This window comes from Pteronotus mesoamericanus, unplaced genomic scaffold (assembly GCF_021234165.1).
Source record: "Pteronotus mesoamericanus isolate MK-2021 breed Mesoamerican mustached bat unplaced genomic scaffold, CSHL_Meso_final scaffold_533, whole genome shotgun sequence".
NCBI lineage: Eukaryota > Metazoa > Chordata > Mammalia > Chiroptera > Mormoopidae > Pteronotus > Pteronotus mesoamericanus.
In genome coordinates, this window is record NW_026555320.1 from 5,327,650 (window position 1) to 5,348,730 (window position 21,081).

Consider the following 21,081-nt stretch of genomic DNA (forward strand, 5'->3'; position numbering starts at 1 on the left):
GCAATTATATGTCGACAAATTGGATAATGTAGAAGAAATGGATAAATACTTGGAAACAGCCAACCTGCCAAGGATGAATCAGGAAGCAATAGAAAATCTGAATAGTTAATGATGAGTAAGGAGATTGTATCAGTAATCAAAAACTTCCCAGCAAAGAAAAATTTCAGGACCAGTTGACCTCACTGGTGAATCTACCAAACTTTAAAGAATTAACACTGATCCTTCTCAAACCCTTACAGAAAGTTGAAGAGGAGGGAGCACTCCCAGACTGACTTCATTAGGCAAGCATTCCTCTGATACCAAAGCCAGATACGGGCACTGCAGGAAAATAAAACTGTAGGCCAGATATTCCTGATGCATATAGATGCACAAATTCTTAAGAAAATACTAGCAATTCAAATTTAACTGTGCTTTAAAAAGATTATATACTGTCACAAGTGGGATTTATCCAAGGATGATTCAGCATTTGCAAATAAATATGATATACTGCATTAATATGCATAAAAATCTCTGTGATCATCTCAATAGATTAAGAAAGAGCGTTTGACAAAATACAGCATCCTTTCATGAACAAAACTTAAATTTGGTTTGGAAGGAACATTCCTCAACCCAGTCAAGACTAGTATAAGCCCACAGCTAACATCATATGCACAGGGTGCCCACTCTTAACCACTCTTACTTATTATAGCACTGGGAAGTCCCAGCTAGTAAGAGAGAGAATTGAAAGGCGTTCAGGTCAGGAAGGAAGAAGTAAAATTTCATTTGTTTGCTGGTGATATGGTATTTGTATAAAATCCTAAGGTTCCACCGAAAAACTGTTACAGCTAATCAACAAATTGAGTAAAATTGCAGGACATATAATTAACACAGAGAATTTAGTTGTGTTTCTATATACTAACAATGATGTATTTGGAAAAGAAATAAAGAAAACAATCCAATTCACACTAGCATAAAACACAATAAGATATTGATGAATAAATTTATCCAAAGAGGTGAAAGATCTGTACACTGGAAACTGTAAAATGCATTACTGTTGTTTAGCTGCTAATGGCTTTGTGTGGTATAGATTGAGTTTATTATTGTTAGTGGTGTGGGCCAAAGAGTATTAAAAAAATTAGGTCACTTGCATTTTATGTTAAAAGAGTTTCATACATCAGGAAAAGGATGAAACATTGATTAGAAAACTTAATTTTTTAAAAACAAAATACATTTTTTATCTATTATGAATTGAAGTCATATTATGGCAAATACCAAAGTGGAAATGATTTGGAAAGAATCAAAGAAGTTGTTTCAGGCTCCCAAACTGATGAACTCTTGTTGAATACAAGTGTTAGCCAGAATCTGAGAATTGTTTCTCTCATGCTGAGCTGAATAATCTGTAAATTGTTGGTTGGACAGTGTTGTTGATTTTGTAGATACATGCCAACCTCTGTAGATAAGTCTATATCCTGAGAGTGATTTGATGGAACATTTTCAATCTGTAAAATGTTGAACAATTAAAAAATATTGTTCATAGTTAAGATCACAGTTTTTCCCTGAGGAAAACTCTGATTGCAAATGACAATGAAATTCCTATTTAATAGAATTTCTGAAGCATTGCATTCTTAATTAGCAAAGTGGTTGCTATATCAAGAGATCTACTATGTTGTTGATAGAGTACTTTTGTGCTGAAATCTGACTGCTCTTTTAGTATATATGAGATGTTAATTACAGATTACTTTTTCTTATAGAAAATCTTTCTCTTTTACAGGGGATCTTTCCTGCAAATTATATTCACTTGAAGAAGGCAATTGTCAGTAATAGGGGGTGAGTAGTTGGCCTTACTAAACTCATTTACAATTTTCGTTGGTTACAGAGGAGGGCTTTTTTGTTTACTGGTCATTGTATACATATGCTATTAACTTGTTTCCCTGCCAAAAATATACTTACTTCATTCATCATATATAATTTTGAGGACGTAATTTAATTTATTTTCCTGTGTACTAGAAAGGTAACCTGAGTTGTGATTTTATAAAAAGTTATGCATGCAGTATTTTTAAAATGATCTACTATTTTGAGAACAGTCCTTGATAGGATAGGAGTTAGTGTAAATCTGTCATTTTGTTTTAAATATATATCAAGTGAGGGAGACTTTTAAAATTTCATCTTTTCAGGTAGAAATTGAAAAAAACATTAAAGGCATACCTTAAGGATAAAAAGATAGTGTATAAAATCAAGTTTGATCACAAATTTGAGAAACAAAAGCAACCTCTGGGTAGATGAGAGATAAGATGTAACTATATCAAAATGTTAACATTTGTTTTTGCATTATCTGTGACTTAAAAAATTTTTAAAGTCATGTTCTATTTTTAAAAGTAATAAATATGTATTATAAAATTGTGATTTTATTTTTATAAAATTTATCATTTTAAAATATAAAATTTAAGGTACTGTATAACGATGATAGCTTTTGGTATTAGAAATAATGTTCTTGATCTGAGGTTCAGTAAGCATCCAGTAACCTTCTGGTAAGTTAGGGTTTAGTCAGGAAAAGAGAAACTTACGAGTCATTCTACGAGGTAGAATTTAATATGGAGAATTATTCTCACACACATATGAAGAGTGAAATAGAAAGAGGAAATACTGATATAACCCAGAAAGTGCAGAAAGCTGTGTGCACCCTTGTGGCTGGAGGATACCAGAACCCAGGAGCTTTGAAGATGGGTCTGAAGAGACGCTGGAGCTCAAATATCTGAAGAGGGGACATCACATGGCTGCTACCGGTGTGGATGAAGAAACCCTTCATGGTGAGACTCTTCCTGGGAAGACCAAAAGCTGGAGGCTGGAGCCCGCTTTCTCTGGAGGGGAATCTGGCAGGGGTGTCCAGCCTGCGGACCGCAAGCTGCATGCAGCCTGGGATGGCTATGAATGCAGCCCAACACAAAACCGTAAATTTACTTAAAACATTGTGAGTTTTGGGTTTTTTTTTTTTGTGATTGTGTTGCGGTATACTTAGTGTGTGGCGCAAGACAACTCTTCTTGTTTCAGTGTGTGGCCCAGAGACGCCAGAAGGTTGGACGCCCCTGAAAGGAGCAGCGGGAAACACTTCCTTACTTCCTTTTTCTTAGTCTCTTTTTAGTGCACCCAGCTGACTAAGAAGCTTGAGAAACAGAGTTTGCAAATCCCAGCCTCAGTCTTAGGGAGACTGAGGAATCAAGTGTCCATCATTTTTTTGTTTTTTTACTTGTATAGTAGAAGGCACTCTGCTTCTGTATTTGAGGTTTTTCCTCAAACTTAGAAGGGGCTCACAAGAAAGGAGAGCTAAGGAAAAGAAAATCACAATTTTCTATAATACTGTCATTCTCTTATTCTCGGATTCCTGTCAGGAGTAGGTTGGAGTTCTTTTTTTTCCACATTTTTTAATTTTTCAGTTACATTTTACAATTGGATTTACAGTATTAATTTCAGATGTACAGCAAAGTGGTTAGAAAATCATGTACTTTACAGAGTGGTCCCCTTGCTGCTCCAGGTACCTACCTGGCCCCAAACATAGTTACCATGATATTACTGACTATACGAGGGGGGACCCAATAAAACTCTGAATTATCTTTTGTAGGGCGGGCCCCTTGTGGTACAGGCTTCCCCCACTAGGTGAGTGCCCTAGGAATCCATCTGGACCAGCGTACCAGCTGGTGTTATTGTGAGAGGCTGGGTTCAGCCTCAGTGAATTTTTTTTTTTTTGAAGACTCTTTCAAGACGTTTGCCCATTTTACGATGGGTGATTTATGACGTACCTTCCCACACTGCTCTGGGGGTTCAGCAGTTTTGGACCAAAAAACGGCGTGATTCCTGTGCCCCACCCTTCCTATTCACCTGATCTCACCCCAAGTGGCTGTTTTTATGTTTCCCTGGATGAAAAAGAGTCCTCAAAGGGAAATGCTTTGCTGGTGTGGAAGAGCTGAATAAGAAAGAGCAGAAGCTCTAAAAGGCATCAAAATCGACGAGTTCAAAAACTGTTTTGAGCAGTGGAAAAAACATCCCAATAGGTGTATTGCATAAAATGGAGAGTACTTTGAAGGTGACAGAAGTTTAAACATGTAAGAATAAGTAAAAAAATTTTTAAATAAATTCCTTTTTAGGGTATGTCCTCCCATTACCTATGCTATAATCTACACCTCTGTGACTGTTCTGTAACTACCACTTTATAATGCTTCATATCTTCACTTTTCTACCCTAGATTTCTCTCACCTTTCCTCTTTGTCTCTTAAGTACTCTTTCATACTTTGGGTCTCTTTTTTACTTTTACCTACATTCTTAAGTAATCTTTTCAGTATTATCTTGCACATAATTTTCTCTTGAATTCTGTCCTGCATGTATCCTTTCTGTTGAGGGTTTCCCTCCCCCCGATTGTTAATAATTTTGTCATTTAAAAAGTTGAGATAATTTTTTTAATGTATTTTAAAAAATTAATTAATTTAAAAAATAAAAAAATTGAGATATAACATAAAATTTAGCACTTTAGCCATTTTAAGTGTATAATCCAGTGGCAGTAAGTATAGTCACAGTGCTGTGCAACCTTTACCAGTATTGAGCTACAAACTTTAATCATCCCAAACCAAACTCTGTGCTCCTTAAACAGTAACTCGCCATTTCCCCGTCCCTCAGCCCCTGGTAACATCTACTTTCTGTCTGTGAATTTTTCTATTCTAGATACATCATATAAATAGAACCATGCAATGTTTGTCCTTTTATGTCTCGCTTACTTTACTTACTAGCATAGTGTTTTCAGAGCTCATCCATGTTGTGTGTATCAAAATTTCATTCCTCTTAAAGGTTGAATGATATTCCAGTGTATGAATGCATCATGTTTCATTATTCCATTCAGCTGAAGGTGGACATTTTGTTGATAACTTTTTAATTTGCAGAATTCCTAGTTGACTCTTGCATATCAGTTGACCCTTGTGTTTGCTTTTGTTTTGTATTTTTCCTTTTTTAAATAAAAGTTATTCATTTCTCTAAGCATTATAAACATTTAAAATGTTTATCAGGACAGGGATACGGGAGGGGGAAAAATAAAAATGTTTATCAGACTTTTATAAAATCCTGGAAAGATTTTTTTGTATTATTTTTAAGCTTTTGATTAAATTCTTCATATATTTTAGAATTTGATTTTTAAAAGTAGGAGATTTTGTTTTTCCCTCCTTCTCTCCCTCTGGCTACATCTGCCTAGTGCTGTGCAGTTACCTCTGCCTGCTCCCAGTGCCCCACTGTAGCACCAGATTTTACAAGAAGCATTTTGGATCTCCGTCCCCACAGAGACATTGGGCCTGTGGTAGCTCTTGACCTTTGGCTGAGGGGACGAGGGGACTGTTTTAGGCCCAAGCTGATTAGTCCTAAAGCTTGCTAAAAGCCATAGTTCAAGTGAGGTCCAGCAAGTTTTTGCCGTGCTTCATATTGGTTTGCTTTTGTGGAGCTTCAAGTAGAGAACCTGGCCTTGTTCCTCTTCTCATTTTGAGTACTTTTTGTTCCTGTTCTCCCTCTACATCTAAGCTCCTAGTTGTCATTGCTAGCTTTTGACTCCAATGCCTGGAAGGCCTGTGATTTCACCCGGGGTCACTGCTCGGTATTTTTTTCCCCCCATGAATGGTTGATTCTCTATTGAGATGTTAATTTTATCTTGGAGTTCAGAAATGTATTAGGTTTCCTGTTTTGTATTTTCCCTGCAGTATGTTGGGAGGTGAGGAAATAGGGCAAAGCATGAACTTATAGAGCTATTTTGACAAGAAGTGTTTGTAAAATATATATTTTAAAAATACAATATAAAATTTAACTCATTTTGATATTGTTTTATTCTAGATGCACTCTGGTAATTTGTAAGTAATGAAAATTAAAATATTAAGGAAGAGTCAACAATAGTTACCATTTATTAAGTATTCTATGTACTAGCATTGTATTTGAGACTTTACACCCATCATATTACACTTTGAAATCCCAGATTGGCAGATGGTATTATCTGCTTATTTCAGATGAAACAGGCAAGGCTTTGAGAGTTCAAGTACTTTTGCCAAGGTAGCATGGCAAGGAGGTAGGGAAAATAGGAATCGAAAGGCCACATTATCTTATTCTACGGTTCATGCTCTCAGCTACATTTCTGTGCAATATACATTGATTTAAAGGATCTGCTCTTCTCACTACCAAATTTTATTTCTCATAAACTCCTTATTGTATATTAACCCAGAATACCTTTAGAAATCTCACTAATTCATTTTATTAGATGAATTTCCTAGTGTTTTGACTATATTCTTCTTGGACTATGAAACAGTGTGTTTGTGCATAACACTGTATCAGAACTTTAAAAATTATCAGCTTCTGGTCAGGATGGTGACATGGGCACACTTGGCTCACCTTCGCCCTCACCAGTCAAAGTCACAACTAAAATACAGAACGACCATCACTCAGAACCATCAGAAATTGAGTTGAATGGAAGTCTAACAACGATGGAATTAAAGTAACCACATCCATCCATACTAGTAGCGGGGGGAGGGGTGTGGAAATGGCTGGTCCCACATCCACATGTGGTGTGTAAAAACTGAGGAAGGATATCCCAGGAGCAAGGAGTCCCAGCTCTATACCAGACCCACCAGCCCAGGGTGATAAGTCCCCACAATTTCTGGCTGCAAAAACTAGTAGGGATTGAATTAGTGGAAGAAACTTCTGGAGCTCCAAGCAGTTTCTCTTAAAAAACCCACACACGGACTTACCTGCTCAGACTCACTCCCTCTGAGCTCCAGCACCAGGGTAGCAGCTTGAAAGGCACTGGCGGCATACAGGGAAGAACTGAAGTACCTGGCATCAAGGTGAACAGAGGCCATTGTTCCTTTTCTGAACTCTCCCCCCTGTAGAGGTGGTAAGCTGGTGCCATATCTGAGACTCCATCAACCTGGCTAACACTGCTTGCCCTGCTTGGGAGGTCCCCTGATACTCCACCCCACCCAACTTACGGGCCCACCCAAGCTGCTTTTCCATAGGAATGACAGGTCTTGGCTCCAGCATCACAACTTTCTAAATCCTCTCAAACAAACAGCTGGCCTCAGTGAATCCCAGGCATGACACTAACAGCAGCCAGCCTAGATTCACAGCTTGGCTTCCCCTTGGAATCTCCAAGTCCAGCACAAGTAGCAGCCATCTCAGATTGCTTTATAGCTCAGGCAGGGTGGCCCAGGGCAAAACACAAGGGAGGGCTGACCTTGCCCTGCACCACCCGGGAAACCCCAGAGCTTACGCACCCAGTGGACAGCTGTAGACCATGTAGACCATATAGGGGCACCACGATCCTGCCCCTATAGCTGGTCCTTCATGGAGGGTAGAGGGTGGTGGTCAGTGGTCACAAATAGTTATTGTAGCTGACTGGCCTGAAGAAATCCTTCCCATTGATCTGCAAGCAGCAACCAAGGCTCAACTACAAGAGGAGGGTGTACTCAGCCCACACGAAGGGCCCTCCTCGAGTCCTCATCTTGGGTGATAGGACAGTCTGTGCCACTGGACCCTACAGGACACCTACTACGTTAGGCCACACTACCAAGACACGGAGTCACAGCAGCTCTAACTAATACGTAGAAACATAGCCCTGGCTGGTATGGCTCACTGGCTTGAGCCCTGGCCTGCGAACCAAAGGGTCACCAGTTCGATTCCCAGTCAGGGCACACGCCTGGGCTGCAGGCCAGGTCCCCAGTAGGGGGTGCATGAGAAACAAACACAGGGAGGCAGTCAAAATGAGGAGACAAAGAAACATGGCCCAAATGAAAGAACAGATCCAAATTCTAGAAAAAGAGCTAAACAAAATGGAGATAAGCAATCTGTCAGATGCAGAGTTCAAAACACTGGTTCTAAGGATATTCAGGGAACTTGGTGAGGAACTCAGCAGCATAAAGAAGATACAGTCAGAAACGAAGGATACACTAATTGAAATAAAGAACAATTTATAGGGAAACAACAGTAGAGTGGATGAAGCCAAGAATCGAAACAATGATTTGGAACATGAGGAAGCAAAAACTAACCAATCATAACAACAAGGAGAAAAGAAGATCCAAACAAACAAGGGACAGCCTCTGGGACACCTTTAAGCATTCCGACATTCCAACCTGGGGTTCAAGAAGGAGAAGAGAAGAAGCAAGAAATTGGAAGTCTATCTGAAAGAATAGATTTCTTCCCTAGTTTGATGAAGGAAATAGCCTAGGAAGTCCAGGAATCTTCCCTCATTTTGATGAAGGAAATAGACTAGCAAGTCCAGGAATCTCAGAGAGTCCCAAACAAGATGGATGCAAAGAGACCCACTCCAAGACACATCATAATTAAAATGCCAAAGGGTAAAGATAAAGAGAGAATCTTAAAAGCAGCAAGAGAAAGGCAGTTAGTTACCTACAATCAGGCTCCCATAAAACCCGCTGTTAGTGGATTTCTCAAAAGAAACTTTGCAGGCAAGAAGGGACTGACAAGAAATACTCAAAGTCATGAAAAGCTGGGTCCTACAGCCAAGACTGCTCCATCCAGCAAAGATATTATTTAGAATCCAATGGCAGATAAAGAGCTTCCCAGACAAGGTAGAGCTAAAGGAGTTCATCATCACCAAACCATTATTATATGAAATGTTAAAAAGACTTATTTAAGAAAAAGAAGATCAAAACTAGGAACAATAAAATGGCAATAAATACATACCTATCAACAATTGAATCTAAAAATCAAACTAAGCAAACAAGAAGAACAGAGACAGAATCATGGATATGGAGAGTGTTTTGATGGTTGCCAGATGGGAGGGGGCTGTGAGGGAATGGTGAGGAGGTGAAGGGATTAAGATGTACAAATAGGTCGTCACAGAATGGCCATGGCAATGTAAAGTACAGCATAGGAGATGGAGTAGTCAAAGAACTTATACTCATGACCCATGGACATGAACAGTGGTGTGGGGACTGCCTGTGGGAGTGGGGGTGCTGGGTGGAGGGGCCCATGGGGAAAAAGTTGGGACAACTGTAACAGCATAATCAATAAAATATAATTAAAAAATGAATTTCAGAATATTGAGTGTGTATTATAACCTAAGAAAAATAAGTCAGTATTACTTTAGATTTGTGTTAGTATAAATTGAAGTAAGTCCAAAATCTTGGAACTTTAAGTAGAAACAGTATGAAGTTCCCATACATCTCAATTATTAAAGTATATAGGTGGAGACCTAATAGATGAAAGTTTCCAGAAATTTATTCCAGTTTATCCTGTGTATTATTTCTGCATTAGTCTTACTGAAACATAACTCCCATGTTTATTTTCCTAGTGTCAAGTTTAAATCTCTTAGCCTTGTGCTGGCAACATCTTTCCAGCTCTTCAAACACATTTCCAATGTGTACCTGTCACAAATCCTCTTTAATATGCTTTGCCCATTACTTTCTCTACATCTCTTTTCATAGCATATTACAGCCCACAGGGCCCTGTGTTCGCCTCCTTGCCTTACAAACGCAGCCTTCCTTTAGGAGCCTCACTTCATGAAGCTTTGACTGATCAACAGTTAGAAGTACACTTTCTCCTTCAGAACAGTTCTCAAATGTATAGTTAATGTCACAAGGCACCTATATGAGCTTTAGGCTTACGTTTTCTTTGAAACTGGTGACCATTATGCTAAGTGAAATAAGCCAGTTGGTAAAAGACAAGTAGCATATGATCTCACTTAGAAGAGGAATCTAATGAAGAGAATAAACTAATGAGCAAATTAGAACCAGGGACATAGACTCATAGAATAGACTGGCAGCTGTAATAGGGGAGGAGGGTGGTAGGGACTGTTAGAAAGAGGGTGAAGGGATTAGTCAGAGAACTTGTGTGAAGGACCCATGGACATGGACAACGGTGTGGGGAACGACTGTGGAAATGGGAGGTGGGCTGGGCAGAGGGGGGTGAAGCGGGAAAAATTGGGACAGCTTTAACAGCATAAACAATAATAAAAAAATGTTAAAAAAGAAATAAAAAAGATTGATTTTCCTGATTGTTTCTATCAATTTCCTAATTGTCTCTCTAGCACTCCTGAGACATAGTATAAAGAAATAGCTATGGAAATTTTTATTCATGTCCAGACATCTGGTAGAGGGAAGAAATAAAGGATGTCTTCTCATCAGTTCAATTTTGTATCAGTCAGTCACTAAGACTTCTTCCTTCTCAGAGCTGTCATTTATGATTGGCTTACTCTTTTTTTATCTGAGGGGAGATTCAATATGACTTATTTTTAAAAACTAAAATAAACCATTTATTTAAAAACTGTTATAATACTTGAAATAACTGGTAAAGTTGAGTCTGGGAATTAGTACTTTGGAATTATAAATTATAGTACTGGGAATTATAAACTTTAATCAGTTTATAAATTTGATGAATATGGATAGTTCTCTGGCATCATTCCAAGAGGATTCTTTTGTCTGCTGGAATCAGCCACACAAAATAATAAAGCTGTAAAACATAATCAAGTAAAATATTCATTGATGCTTCATGTTAATGTATTGAGTCATCTTTGAACACGGTGGTGGTGGTTTGTCAGCTATTTTTGTGTGTAAAGAAATGATACTTAATGCTAATTTTGTGAAATAGACTTTCCTTTGCTATTTCCAAGTGGATAATGTTCTTTTTGGCTAATAAATCAGAATATGGGATCCAGACACCTCAGCATATAAGTATATAGAATCTTTAGTCTCAAAAAAATTTTTTTATCCCTCAAAATTGGCATAGACATTGCAAAAACATTATCAAGTCATGCCCCTATATAAAGAACCTTTCAGTAGCTTTTTGTGTTCAAAATGCCTTAAGATATGGAATTTTTAGTATCATTAAAAAGAAAAATGCCCTATGAGAGCTGGTTTCAGCCATACCAGCCTTCTTTAAGTTCTTAGATATGTCAAATTCCTTTCTATTTTAGTGACTTCTTGTATACTATTTCCTCTGTAGACACCGTACCTGATCCTCTCCCTTCTACACACTTTTTCTGTCATGACCATTTTGTGACTTTGCCACTTCTTCACAGGCGACTTCACTGATCCTCTCTTCTTAAATCATGTCTCCCATCTAAAATCTCTGACGCACACTTTTATTTTCTTCTTAGTTTCACCATTCATATCTGTTTGTTGTGATTACTTGTCCATCTGATTCCCTGTACAGGACAAAAGTTCTCTGAAGATAGGGACCCTGTCCATTTTTGTTCACTGGTCAACCTTTGGCAGTTAGCACGGGGGCTGGCACCATAGTCTTACAAGGTGCGATGAGAGAAACCCAGCACGTTTCTGTTTCCGGCATCAGAATTCCTCCACGAACACTAGTTTCTAAGAAAATACAACACCAGTATAAAGGAGAGCTTATAAAACTACTCAAAACCCAGCATCTGTGCCCCCCATTTCCGTATTTCATACCAAACATGAGCTATTTTGCATTGCTGATAAATGTTAAAGGACACAAACATATAATTTAAAAAATCAATATAAGCAAGCCTTGGGCATTGCTATTGTCTTTCCTTAAAAAAAAAAAAGACTTACAATGGTATTTTTATAAAGTCTGTCTTAAAGACAGTCTGTATTTCTAAAATTAAAATTGAGGAGATAGATATAGATGTAGACCTAGATATAGATATAGCAAAACACAAATGTTTTTACATTAATTCAGTTTAATTACACTATTGCAGTATATTACTGCAAAGGATCTTCAATTAGTGAGGTGTTCCTCTTTTTATACTTGCATGAATTTAACATTTGAGTTATACATGTTGAAAAGGGCAGTGGACAGTATTCTGGTAATTTCTCAAAGATAATGTGACTGTTTGTTGTGATTCTAGGCAGTATGAAACTGTTGTTCCACTCGAAGATTCTATTGTGACTGAGGTTACAGCAACTTTACAAGAATGGGCCAGTCTGTGGAAACAACTCTATGTGGTAAGTAGTTGGTAACTAGTTTATTAGATCATTAAAGTTCCATTTACCAAGTGAAGAAATTGCCTTGTCTATGCCAGTAGCAAAATTTTTAGGTTTCTGAATATTTTTAGTTTTTCAAATGTATATTCATAATACTGACTGGAGCACAGTAGGCTGAGTTTTAATCATCCCGGAGAGAACACATTATTCATATGCCTGCAGTCTCTGCCCGCACTGTCTCAGTAAAATGTAAGGTCCATAACACCAGGGATTTTAGCTATCTTACTCATTGCTGTACCCACAGAAGCTTTCATAACGCACGTATTTACTGAATAAAGGAACAAACTTGAGAGTTACATGTGAACCTTATGGTAGGTAAAGGCCAAGAAGTTGTATCAACAGTTTCTTAAAACTACTAAATGTAAAAGATATGTCATCTATGACACTTTCTGCCAGGCCAACAGTTAATAAAAAGATTATAAAAACACAGTCCGTATCCTCTGGTAACTTGGAGAGTGGTAGGACACACAAAATCTAGACCAAAAATAAGGGACAAGGTTTGGGTTCTGAACAAGATGTAGTAAAATCATTAGATTTTACTCCTACTAATCATAACTCCTGAACAAAACCTATAAATCTCTTGCCAGAAAACTCCGAAAGTCAGGGAAAAGAAGATAGACTGACTAGAGACCTTGGGTTAAGTTCCCTGATTGCTGTTTTTTCCTTGCCTTCACATATCCTGGCTCGGGCCCTAGAGAGGCCCGCAGCCTGGAAATGCTACTGGATGCCGACTGAAAATAGCACCAAGGAGAACCTGTTCTCTCTAGCCAAAGGATGGCCCAGTAAGACAGGAACTTTTAACCTGTCCTGCCTGCTCTCCAGGAGAACAGGACAGTAAAAGCGGCGTGCCCCTCTCCACCCCAGCGGGTAGTGCAGCGGCAGAATCTGTGGCCAGAGCTCTGTCTTACACATACCCTTTTTCCCCACGTGCAGCACCAAGATTTGCGTCTCCAGTGAAGCCTCTGGGCTGAGCTCTGACGTCTACCTGTCTCCTTACAGTAATGAAGCAATGCCCCTCCTCAGTGGAGCCTATAGGGAGGACCCTGACAACTTCTGTCTCACCAGCAATTATAAGATGGCACCTCTCTCCAGCAGAGCCTGTGGGTAGGACAGTGGCGTTCACAACTGTTCAGCATTAACAAAGTGTTGCCCTCACCTTAGTACCTTGGCTTCTTCTCTGCTCTGGAGTAAGGAGGAAGCATCGCTCTGCAAAGGAGCAGGTGGTTGGAGCTCTTGATTTTCACTCCCCCTGTAGTAAAAAGGTGGTGCCCCCACCCACACTGAACCCGTGGACAGGAGTTGACTTTCCCCCCCCCCCCGACAGACGAATGGGGCAGTGTCCCTCTCTGTTGCAGCCTACGGAAGGAACCCTATTTCCCATCCTTGCCTTGCTGAACCAAGGCAGTGCTTCTCACCCAAGTACGCACTGAGGATAAGGTGGGGTGGAGTTTTGTTATCTAGGTAGCACACAAATGGGCAAAACCAGTAGAGCGCTGAAGGGACTCTATAAACTAAATTGACGTTTGAATCATAGCCCACAAAAAGGAGCCTGGTGTTGAATTCTGAATCTAAACAGGTTGACCACCTGCTAAACTAGAAGATTTAGGTAGAAACCAGAGTGTCATACTATAACATTTAAAATGCCTAGCATATAGCCCTAAATTACTTGTCATATGAAAAATCAGGAAAATCTGAAATTTAATGAGAAAAGATAATAAGATGCCAGCTTTGAAATGACATAGATATTAAAGTCATCTGCAAGAATTTTAAATTAGCTTTTGTAAAATTGCTACAATGAACAATTACAAAAACCCTTGAAACAAACGGAAACAGAAAACTGCAGCAAAGAAGTAGAGATAATAAAGAATCAAATGAAAATTATATTTATTTTTTATTTAAACATTTTTTGGAGGAATGTTGGCTGATACCTTTCTTGCTTTGGGGGAAAGGGAGGCCCAGGAGCTCTTGGAGGGGAGGGCTGCACAGGAATGGCGCTGGCTGTGCCAGTGCACAGAGCCAGGCAGTACTCGTTCTTGTGGGTATGTGCAGGGCGCTGCTCAGAACGACCTGGCGTTCTTGTTGATGGTGGTCTGCACGGAGGAGGGGGCCTTTTGTTGGCTGGATCTCTGCGTCATGACGACCGCCACACACCTTTGCCACTGGTTGCCAGCTCCGTGCCCACCATCTTGCAGTGAATCAGCCTGTTGTAGCCAAAAGAGTCGTGGCCCTTCATACTACTGGGTTTGGTGCTGTATGTCTGCCTGTTCCTCTTGATCAGGAAGCTGGAGCAGTTTTGTACAACCATCCGTGGGCAGACATGGTGGCAGCTCCTCTTGTTGTGGCAATTGGAGATGGAAAGAGCTCAGATGAAAGTTTTAGAACTGAAAAATACAATAACCAAAATTTTAATTTATTGGCTAGGCTTAGTAGCAGAATGGGAAGGACAAATTAGTGAACTCAGAGATGGATCAATAGAAATTATCCAATATGAATAATGGAGAGAAAGTAAATTGAAAAAGTGAACTTAGCCTCAGAGAGCTGTGGGACATAGAAGATCTAACATTTGAGGCATCAGAGTACTAGATAGAAAGGATGGAATGTGGAGGTAAAAAAATGTTTGAAGATGTAATGGCTTAAATCTTTCCAAATTTGGCAAAAGAGATAATTCCACAGAGTTTAGTGAACTTAAAACAGGATAAACCTAAAGAAATCCATGCTTAGAAACATTGTAGTTAAACTGAAAATTAAAGCCTAAGAAAAAAAGCTTCAAAAGTAAACCACATGGTACTTTTAGGGAAATGCCACTTTGATTGGCAGCAGATTTCTCATAAGAAACTATGAAAGACAAAAGGAAGTAGCTCAACATTTTTTAGCTGCTGAGAGAATAATGATTGATGTCAACCTAGAGTTTTGTGTACAGGAAGAATTATACTTCAGGAAGGGAGGAAAAAATAAACACAGTTTTAGATGAAGGAAAGCTAAGAAGTTTTATTGCCAACAGATTGTTTCTAAAATAATGACTGCAAAGGAAGTTCATCAGATACAAATTAATGGGACACTTAGAATATTGGTATTGAAGAAAGTAGTGGAAGGGATGAATGAATTCTCTTCAGTTTAAAATTGTGTTGGATGGTATAAATTAAGAATGATAACATTGATTTGGCTCTCAATGTACATAGAGGTTATACTTTAGGGAAAAGTATAAAGTAGGGAAGGAAAGGGACCACATATTATGTTAGGCATCTGCATTTCACTTCAAGTGGTAAAATGTTGATACTAGTAGACTAGTTGATACTAGTAATAAGTATGTATGTTTATTGTAACCTCTTGAGCAATCATGAAAATATTACACAAAGTGATGTAATAAAAATTTTATAAATAAATAAAAATGGAATACTAATAGTGCAAGTAACCTATAGGAAAATAAGAAAGGGGAAACGGGAAGGTAAAACAAAGAGAACAGACAACAAGTACTAAAATGGCAGATCTAAATCCTAACATACAAATAATTAAAAGATAGGCATTGGCAGAATTGATAAATATAAAAGCACCATATACTGTCTATAATAAACTCACTTCATATGTGACTAATGACACGGGGGGGGGTAAAAGATAGAGAAATACCATGCAAACACTAGTCAAAGGCAAGCCGGAATGGCTCTGTTACACTGTATACATCAATTATGAATTATTTCTTCCTTAAATACAAATAAATAAAGTTAGTTATATTATATCACTATAATTATACTATTATTTTCAGAGTAAAGAAAACTATCAGAGACAAAGGGACTTTACAAAATGATAAAAAGGTCAATTCATCAGGAAGCCACAGCAATCTATTATTTATTTATTTTTTTTAGTTTTACCATTTAGATTTTTATTTTATGACTTTAAAATTTAAATTGTATTTTTAAATTACAGTTTACATTTAATAGTATTTTGTATTAGTTTCAGGTATATAGCATTGGGTTAGACAATTATATACTTTACAGAGTATTCCTCCAATATTTTCAGTAACTACCTGGCATCAAACATAGTTATTAAAATATTATTGACTATATTTTTTATGGTGTACAAAATAGTCCCTGAGACTATTTTGTCATAACTACCAGATTGTACTTTTTAATCCCTTCAAATAGTTCATTTACGCCCCGTCCCCTGGTATCTGTCAGTCTGTTCCCTGTATCTATGAGTCTGTTTCAATTTTGTTTATTTACTTTGTTCTTTAGATTCCACATATTTGTCTTTCTCTCTCTGACCTTTTCACTTAGCGTAATAACCTCTAGGTCCATTCATGCCGTTGGAAATGGTAAGATTTTGTTCTTTTTTATGGCCAAGTAATATTCCATTGTATATATGTACCCACTGCTTTTTAAAAAATTTTTATCCACATGTTTATTGATGGACATTTGGATTGCTCCCATATCTTGACTATTGTAGGAAATGTGCAGTGAACATAGGGGTGCTTATATTCTTTTGAATTACTGTTTTGGTTTTCTTTGAATAAATCCCCCTAAGTGGATTTGCTGTGTCACAAGGCAATTCCATTTCTATTTCTTGAGGAAACTCCATACTGTTTTCCATACTGGCTGAATCAATCCGCCTTTCCACTAACATTGCACAGGGGGTTCCCTTTTCTCTCTGTCCTTGCCAACACTTGTTGTTTGTTGATTTATTGATGAGAGCCATTCTGATAGGTGTGAAGGGATATCTCATTGCAGTTTTAATTTGCACTTTTTCTGATGATTAGTGTCAGTGAGCATCTCTTTATATGCCTGTTTGCCATCTGTATGCCTCTTTGGAGAAGTGTCTGTTCAGGTCTTCTGCCCATTTTTAAATTGGATAGTTTGTTTTTTTGGTGTTGAGCTGTATGGGTTCTTTATAAGTTTTGGGTATTAATCCCTTGTTGGATGTATCATTGGTGAATACTTTCTCCCATTCAGTAGGTTGTCTTTTTTGTTATTGTTGGTGATTTCCTTCGCTGTGCCATTTTTTTTAGTTTGATGCAGTCCCATTTGTTTATTTTTTCTTTTGTTTCCCTTGCCCAAGGAGATATATCTGAAAAAATAGTGCTACAAGAAATGTCCAAGATTTTGCTGCCTATATTTTGTAGAATTTTTATGGTTTTGAGTGTTATATTTAAGAAAGACATCGCAATTTCAGTATGTATGCATCAAAAATAGACGTGCAAAATAAATGAAGTAAAATGTGAAAAGACTGAATGAAAAAGTTAGAGAAATCAGCTGTCATACTTGGGGTTTATAACCCTTTCTCCTGAGTAACTGATATAACCATTAGGCAGAAGTAATCAATGACAGGGAAAAACTGAACATGACATGAACTTTCAAGATCAAATTGAAATACTTAGAACAGAGGTCCCCAACCTCTGGACTGCAGGCTGGTACTGGTCTGTGGCCTGTTAGGAACCTGGCCATACAGCAGGAGGTGAATAGCAGGTAGGCAAGCAAAGCTTTGCTCTGCTACTGCCCAATCCCCGCCTCCTGTCTTCCCCTGCCCCTACTCCCGTCCATGAAAAAATTGTGTTCCACAAAACTGGTCCCTGGTGCCCAAAAGGTTGGTAACCACTGACTTAGAATACGCCACTGAATACTATCAGAATATAGAGCTTTCTCAAGCATACATGGAACATTCACTAAGATTGACAATTTCTTAGGTCATAGAACAACTCTTAACAAATTTGTAAAAATAATTTGTGCCATACCAAGGACATTTTGACTGTAATGGGAACAAACTAGAAATCAATAACAAAAAGATAACAGGAAAATATTGAAGCACTTAGAAATGAAACAGCACACTAAATAATCCAAGAGTAAGTCTCAAGAAAAATAAAAATATATTGAAATAAATGTAAATGAAAGTATAACATTAAAATTTGTGGGATGCAGCTAAAGCAGTGTTGAGAGGATCATTTATAGCATTAAGTGTGTTTTAGGAAAAACTAGGGTGTAAAATATTTCAGCTCTTACTTTAAGAATCTAACAGCAAAAGATAAATCCAAGCTAGCGTAATAAAGGGGGGGAAAAGAGCAAAAATTAATTAAATTAAAATAGAAAAATAATAGAGAAAAATTCATTGAACCAAAATCCAGTTTTTGAAAATATCAATGAAATTGATAAATATCTAGAAAGACTGACAAAATGAGTGAAAACAGTGCAGTCAGTCCTCAGTTCATGTTGTTGATAGGTTCTGAAACTTGAAGCAAAATGACCTATGCATAACAGAACCAGTTGTACCTTAGGCTAGTTGATATAAAGAAGAGGTAAGTTCCTGTGGCATTTCATTAATGTTATAAAGAAACAATGTTGAATAAAACAATGTTATCCAAGGACCTGCTGTAATCACCAATATTTTAGGACTAAAGAAAGAGATATCATTAGAGATACCACAGACCTTAAATAGGTAATAAGAGAATATTCTAAACAACTTTATACACATAAATGACAGTTTGGATGAATAAAACAAATCCTTGAAAACCACAAATTGCCAAAGCTTACCCAAAACAAAATAGATAATCACTATTCTATTACTTGAAATTGAAGAACAGCGGTACCTTGGTACTTACCATTAATTTGTTCCAAAACTTGTGACAAGCGCCGAAGCCGATGAGTACCGAGTGATGCAGCATTTTCCCTTGTGGGGCGGCATCATGACTCATACAAGTTCTAGCAAGTGCAGCAAGCCCTGAACAAGTGCCGAGAGCTGAAACATTTTTTCTCGTCAAAATGCGATGAGTACAGGGTTTGACCTGTTCTGAAGCCAACGAGTACTGAGGTATGACTGTAATTGAATTTATAATGAAAACCCTTCCAAAAGAAAATCACTTGCAAAGTAAAACAGAAGTACGGATGGAAATTATGAGAGAGTTGTTAGAAAATACAGAGGACAGGTGTGAGATGATACCTCATTGTAGTTTTAATTTGTATCTCTCTGATGATTAGTGCCATTGAGCATTTTTTCATGTCTGTCGACCATTTATATGTCCTTTTTTGAGAGGGGTCTATTCAAATCCTTTGCCCATTTTTTGATTGGATTGTTTGTTTTCTGGTGTTGAGTTGTACAAGTTCTTCATATATATTGGAAATTAGTCTCTCACCTCACATCTGCCAGAATGGCTGCCATCAATAAATCAACAAACTGCTGGTGAGGAGGGGGAGGAAAGGCACCCTTAGTGCACTGCTGGCAGGAGTGCAGGCTGGCGTGTCCGCTGTGGAAAACAGGATGAGGTTTCCTCAGAAGACTAAAAATGGAACTGCCCTTTGACCCAGCGGTCTCACTTTTGGGAATATATCTTAAGAATCCCGAAACACCAGTTAGAAAGAAATTATGCACCCCATGTTCATAGCAGCATTATTTATAATAGCCAAGATCTGGAAACAGCCCAAGTGCCCATCAGTAGATGAGCAGTAAAAAAGCTATGGCACATTTATACGATGGAATCATTCGCAGTTGTAAAAAATAAGGAATTCTTACCATTTGTGACAGCATGGATGGACCTGGAGATTATTATGCTAAACAAAAGGAGCCAGTCAGAGAAAGACAAATACCATATGATTTCACTCATATGTAGAATCTAATGAACAAAATAAACTGATGAGCAAAATAAAACCACAGGCATGGATACATTGAACAGACTGACAGATCTCAGAGGGGAGGAGGAGGGACTGGAAAAGATTAGCCAAAGAACATATATGCACGTATGCACAGCCCGTGGACCCAGGCAACAGTGTGGTGAAGGCCAGGGATGGGGCAGGAGCTGGATGGAGGAGGGCAAAGGGGGAAAAATGGGGGACTCTGTAACAGTGTCAACAATAAAAAAAGGAAAACACAGAGGATGTATTCAGGGGATCTAATATCTGCTTAGTAGGAAATAAAACTATAAATAGATTGCTAGAAACAATATAAAAAATAATTTTGTGCTATAAAACTTAACATTGAAGGGTCCTACTGGATGTAAGACAAAACCGTACTAGCTAACTATCCATCTCTGTTTTGATTTGTCTATGTACACTTATCCATATATATATATATAGTATGTACATACATACATGTACAGGTCTTAAATATACATGTAAATAGAATTTCATTGCAGATATTTTTATGAGACTTTTTTTACTTTCATACTCCTACATTGTCATAATATTTATAAGCCTTGTGATTTAAAAAATCTTAAATGTAAGTTTAAATGTAAATCTTAAATGTAGGGTTTTTTTTTTTTCTCAATCACTAACAATTTTAAACTGAATGAGCAGTCATGTTATCATATGGATGACATAATACTGTGTTGGACATGGGCTCTTAACTTTATTACTATTCAAAGCCCTTAGTGAACATCTTTATATACTCATTTTCAACCGTATTTTTAGTTGTCCTTGTAGGTAATTTTTTGAAAAGGAAATTTTACTTTTCAAGAATTTTTTTTATTTATACTCTTACCAATATATCAGATAAATCTTATTTTCTTCCCAGAGCACCACTCATATTAAATATTATTATTGTTTTTATTTAATTGATGAAAAATGTGTTGTGATTTTTTTACCGGGACATGGAGATCTTGGTTCTCATTGTACAGCTTATCACATTTTTGGGCTTTGAAACTGGTGTACATTGTGTTACCATTTAAAATGACAACTTTGCCTAAGTAGTTCAACAGGTGGGTGTTAAGCACCCACTGTGAAGTGCCAGGCATTGTGCTGGGCACCAGTATATATAGAAATGATTAAAAGAGGTTGTTGAACTCAGAGACCTCTGTCATGCTTAAGGACAACAGTGTTTCCCACGTATGAATATGCTTTTAGAGCCATTGAAATGGAGTATTTTAAATTCATTTAACAAAGGACATATTGTTCCCATAACATACCCATGTGGCCCTCATCCCATATTTTTTTTGCCAATCTTTTTCTAATAACCTTTTTAATCCTGTGTAGTGTAGCATGTTTTTGTTTCCTGGGCAGTCTATCTTGTGCTTACCTTTATTGAATATCTTTATATTGTCACTCTTCGTCCCCAAATATTTGGAGTCAGAACCCTTGATTCACTACTTACCAATAACATACTTACTTGAATAGCATGGATCTGATTCATTCTGTCATATTCA

The 21,081-nt window shown here is 37.7% G+C and overlaps 1 protein-coding gene across 2 annotated transcripts in view; it reads left to right on the top strand.

The window, feature by feature from the left end:
* The window catches only part of DOCK3 (dedicator of cytokinesis 3), a 271,945-nt gene that overhangs the window by 56,061 nt on the left and 194,803 nt on the right, over nucleotides 1-21,081 (top strand). Inside the window, exons 4-5 of one of the 2 annotated variants that reach the window (XM_054594754.1) lie at nucleotides 1,751-1,806; nucleotides 11,831-11,927. In XM_054594754.1, coding sequence (XP_054450729.1) covers nucleotides 1,751-1,806; nucleotides 11,831-11,927 — 153 coding nt within the window. Of the gene's footprint in view, nucleotides 1-1,750; nucleotides 1,807-11,829; nucleotides 11,928-21,081 lie in introns of those variants that run through there. The other variant, XM_054594753.1, reaches the window with a different exon arrangement.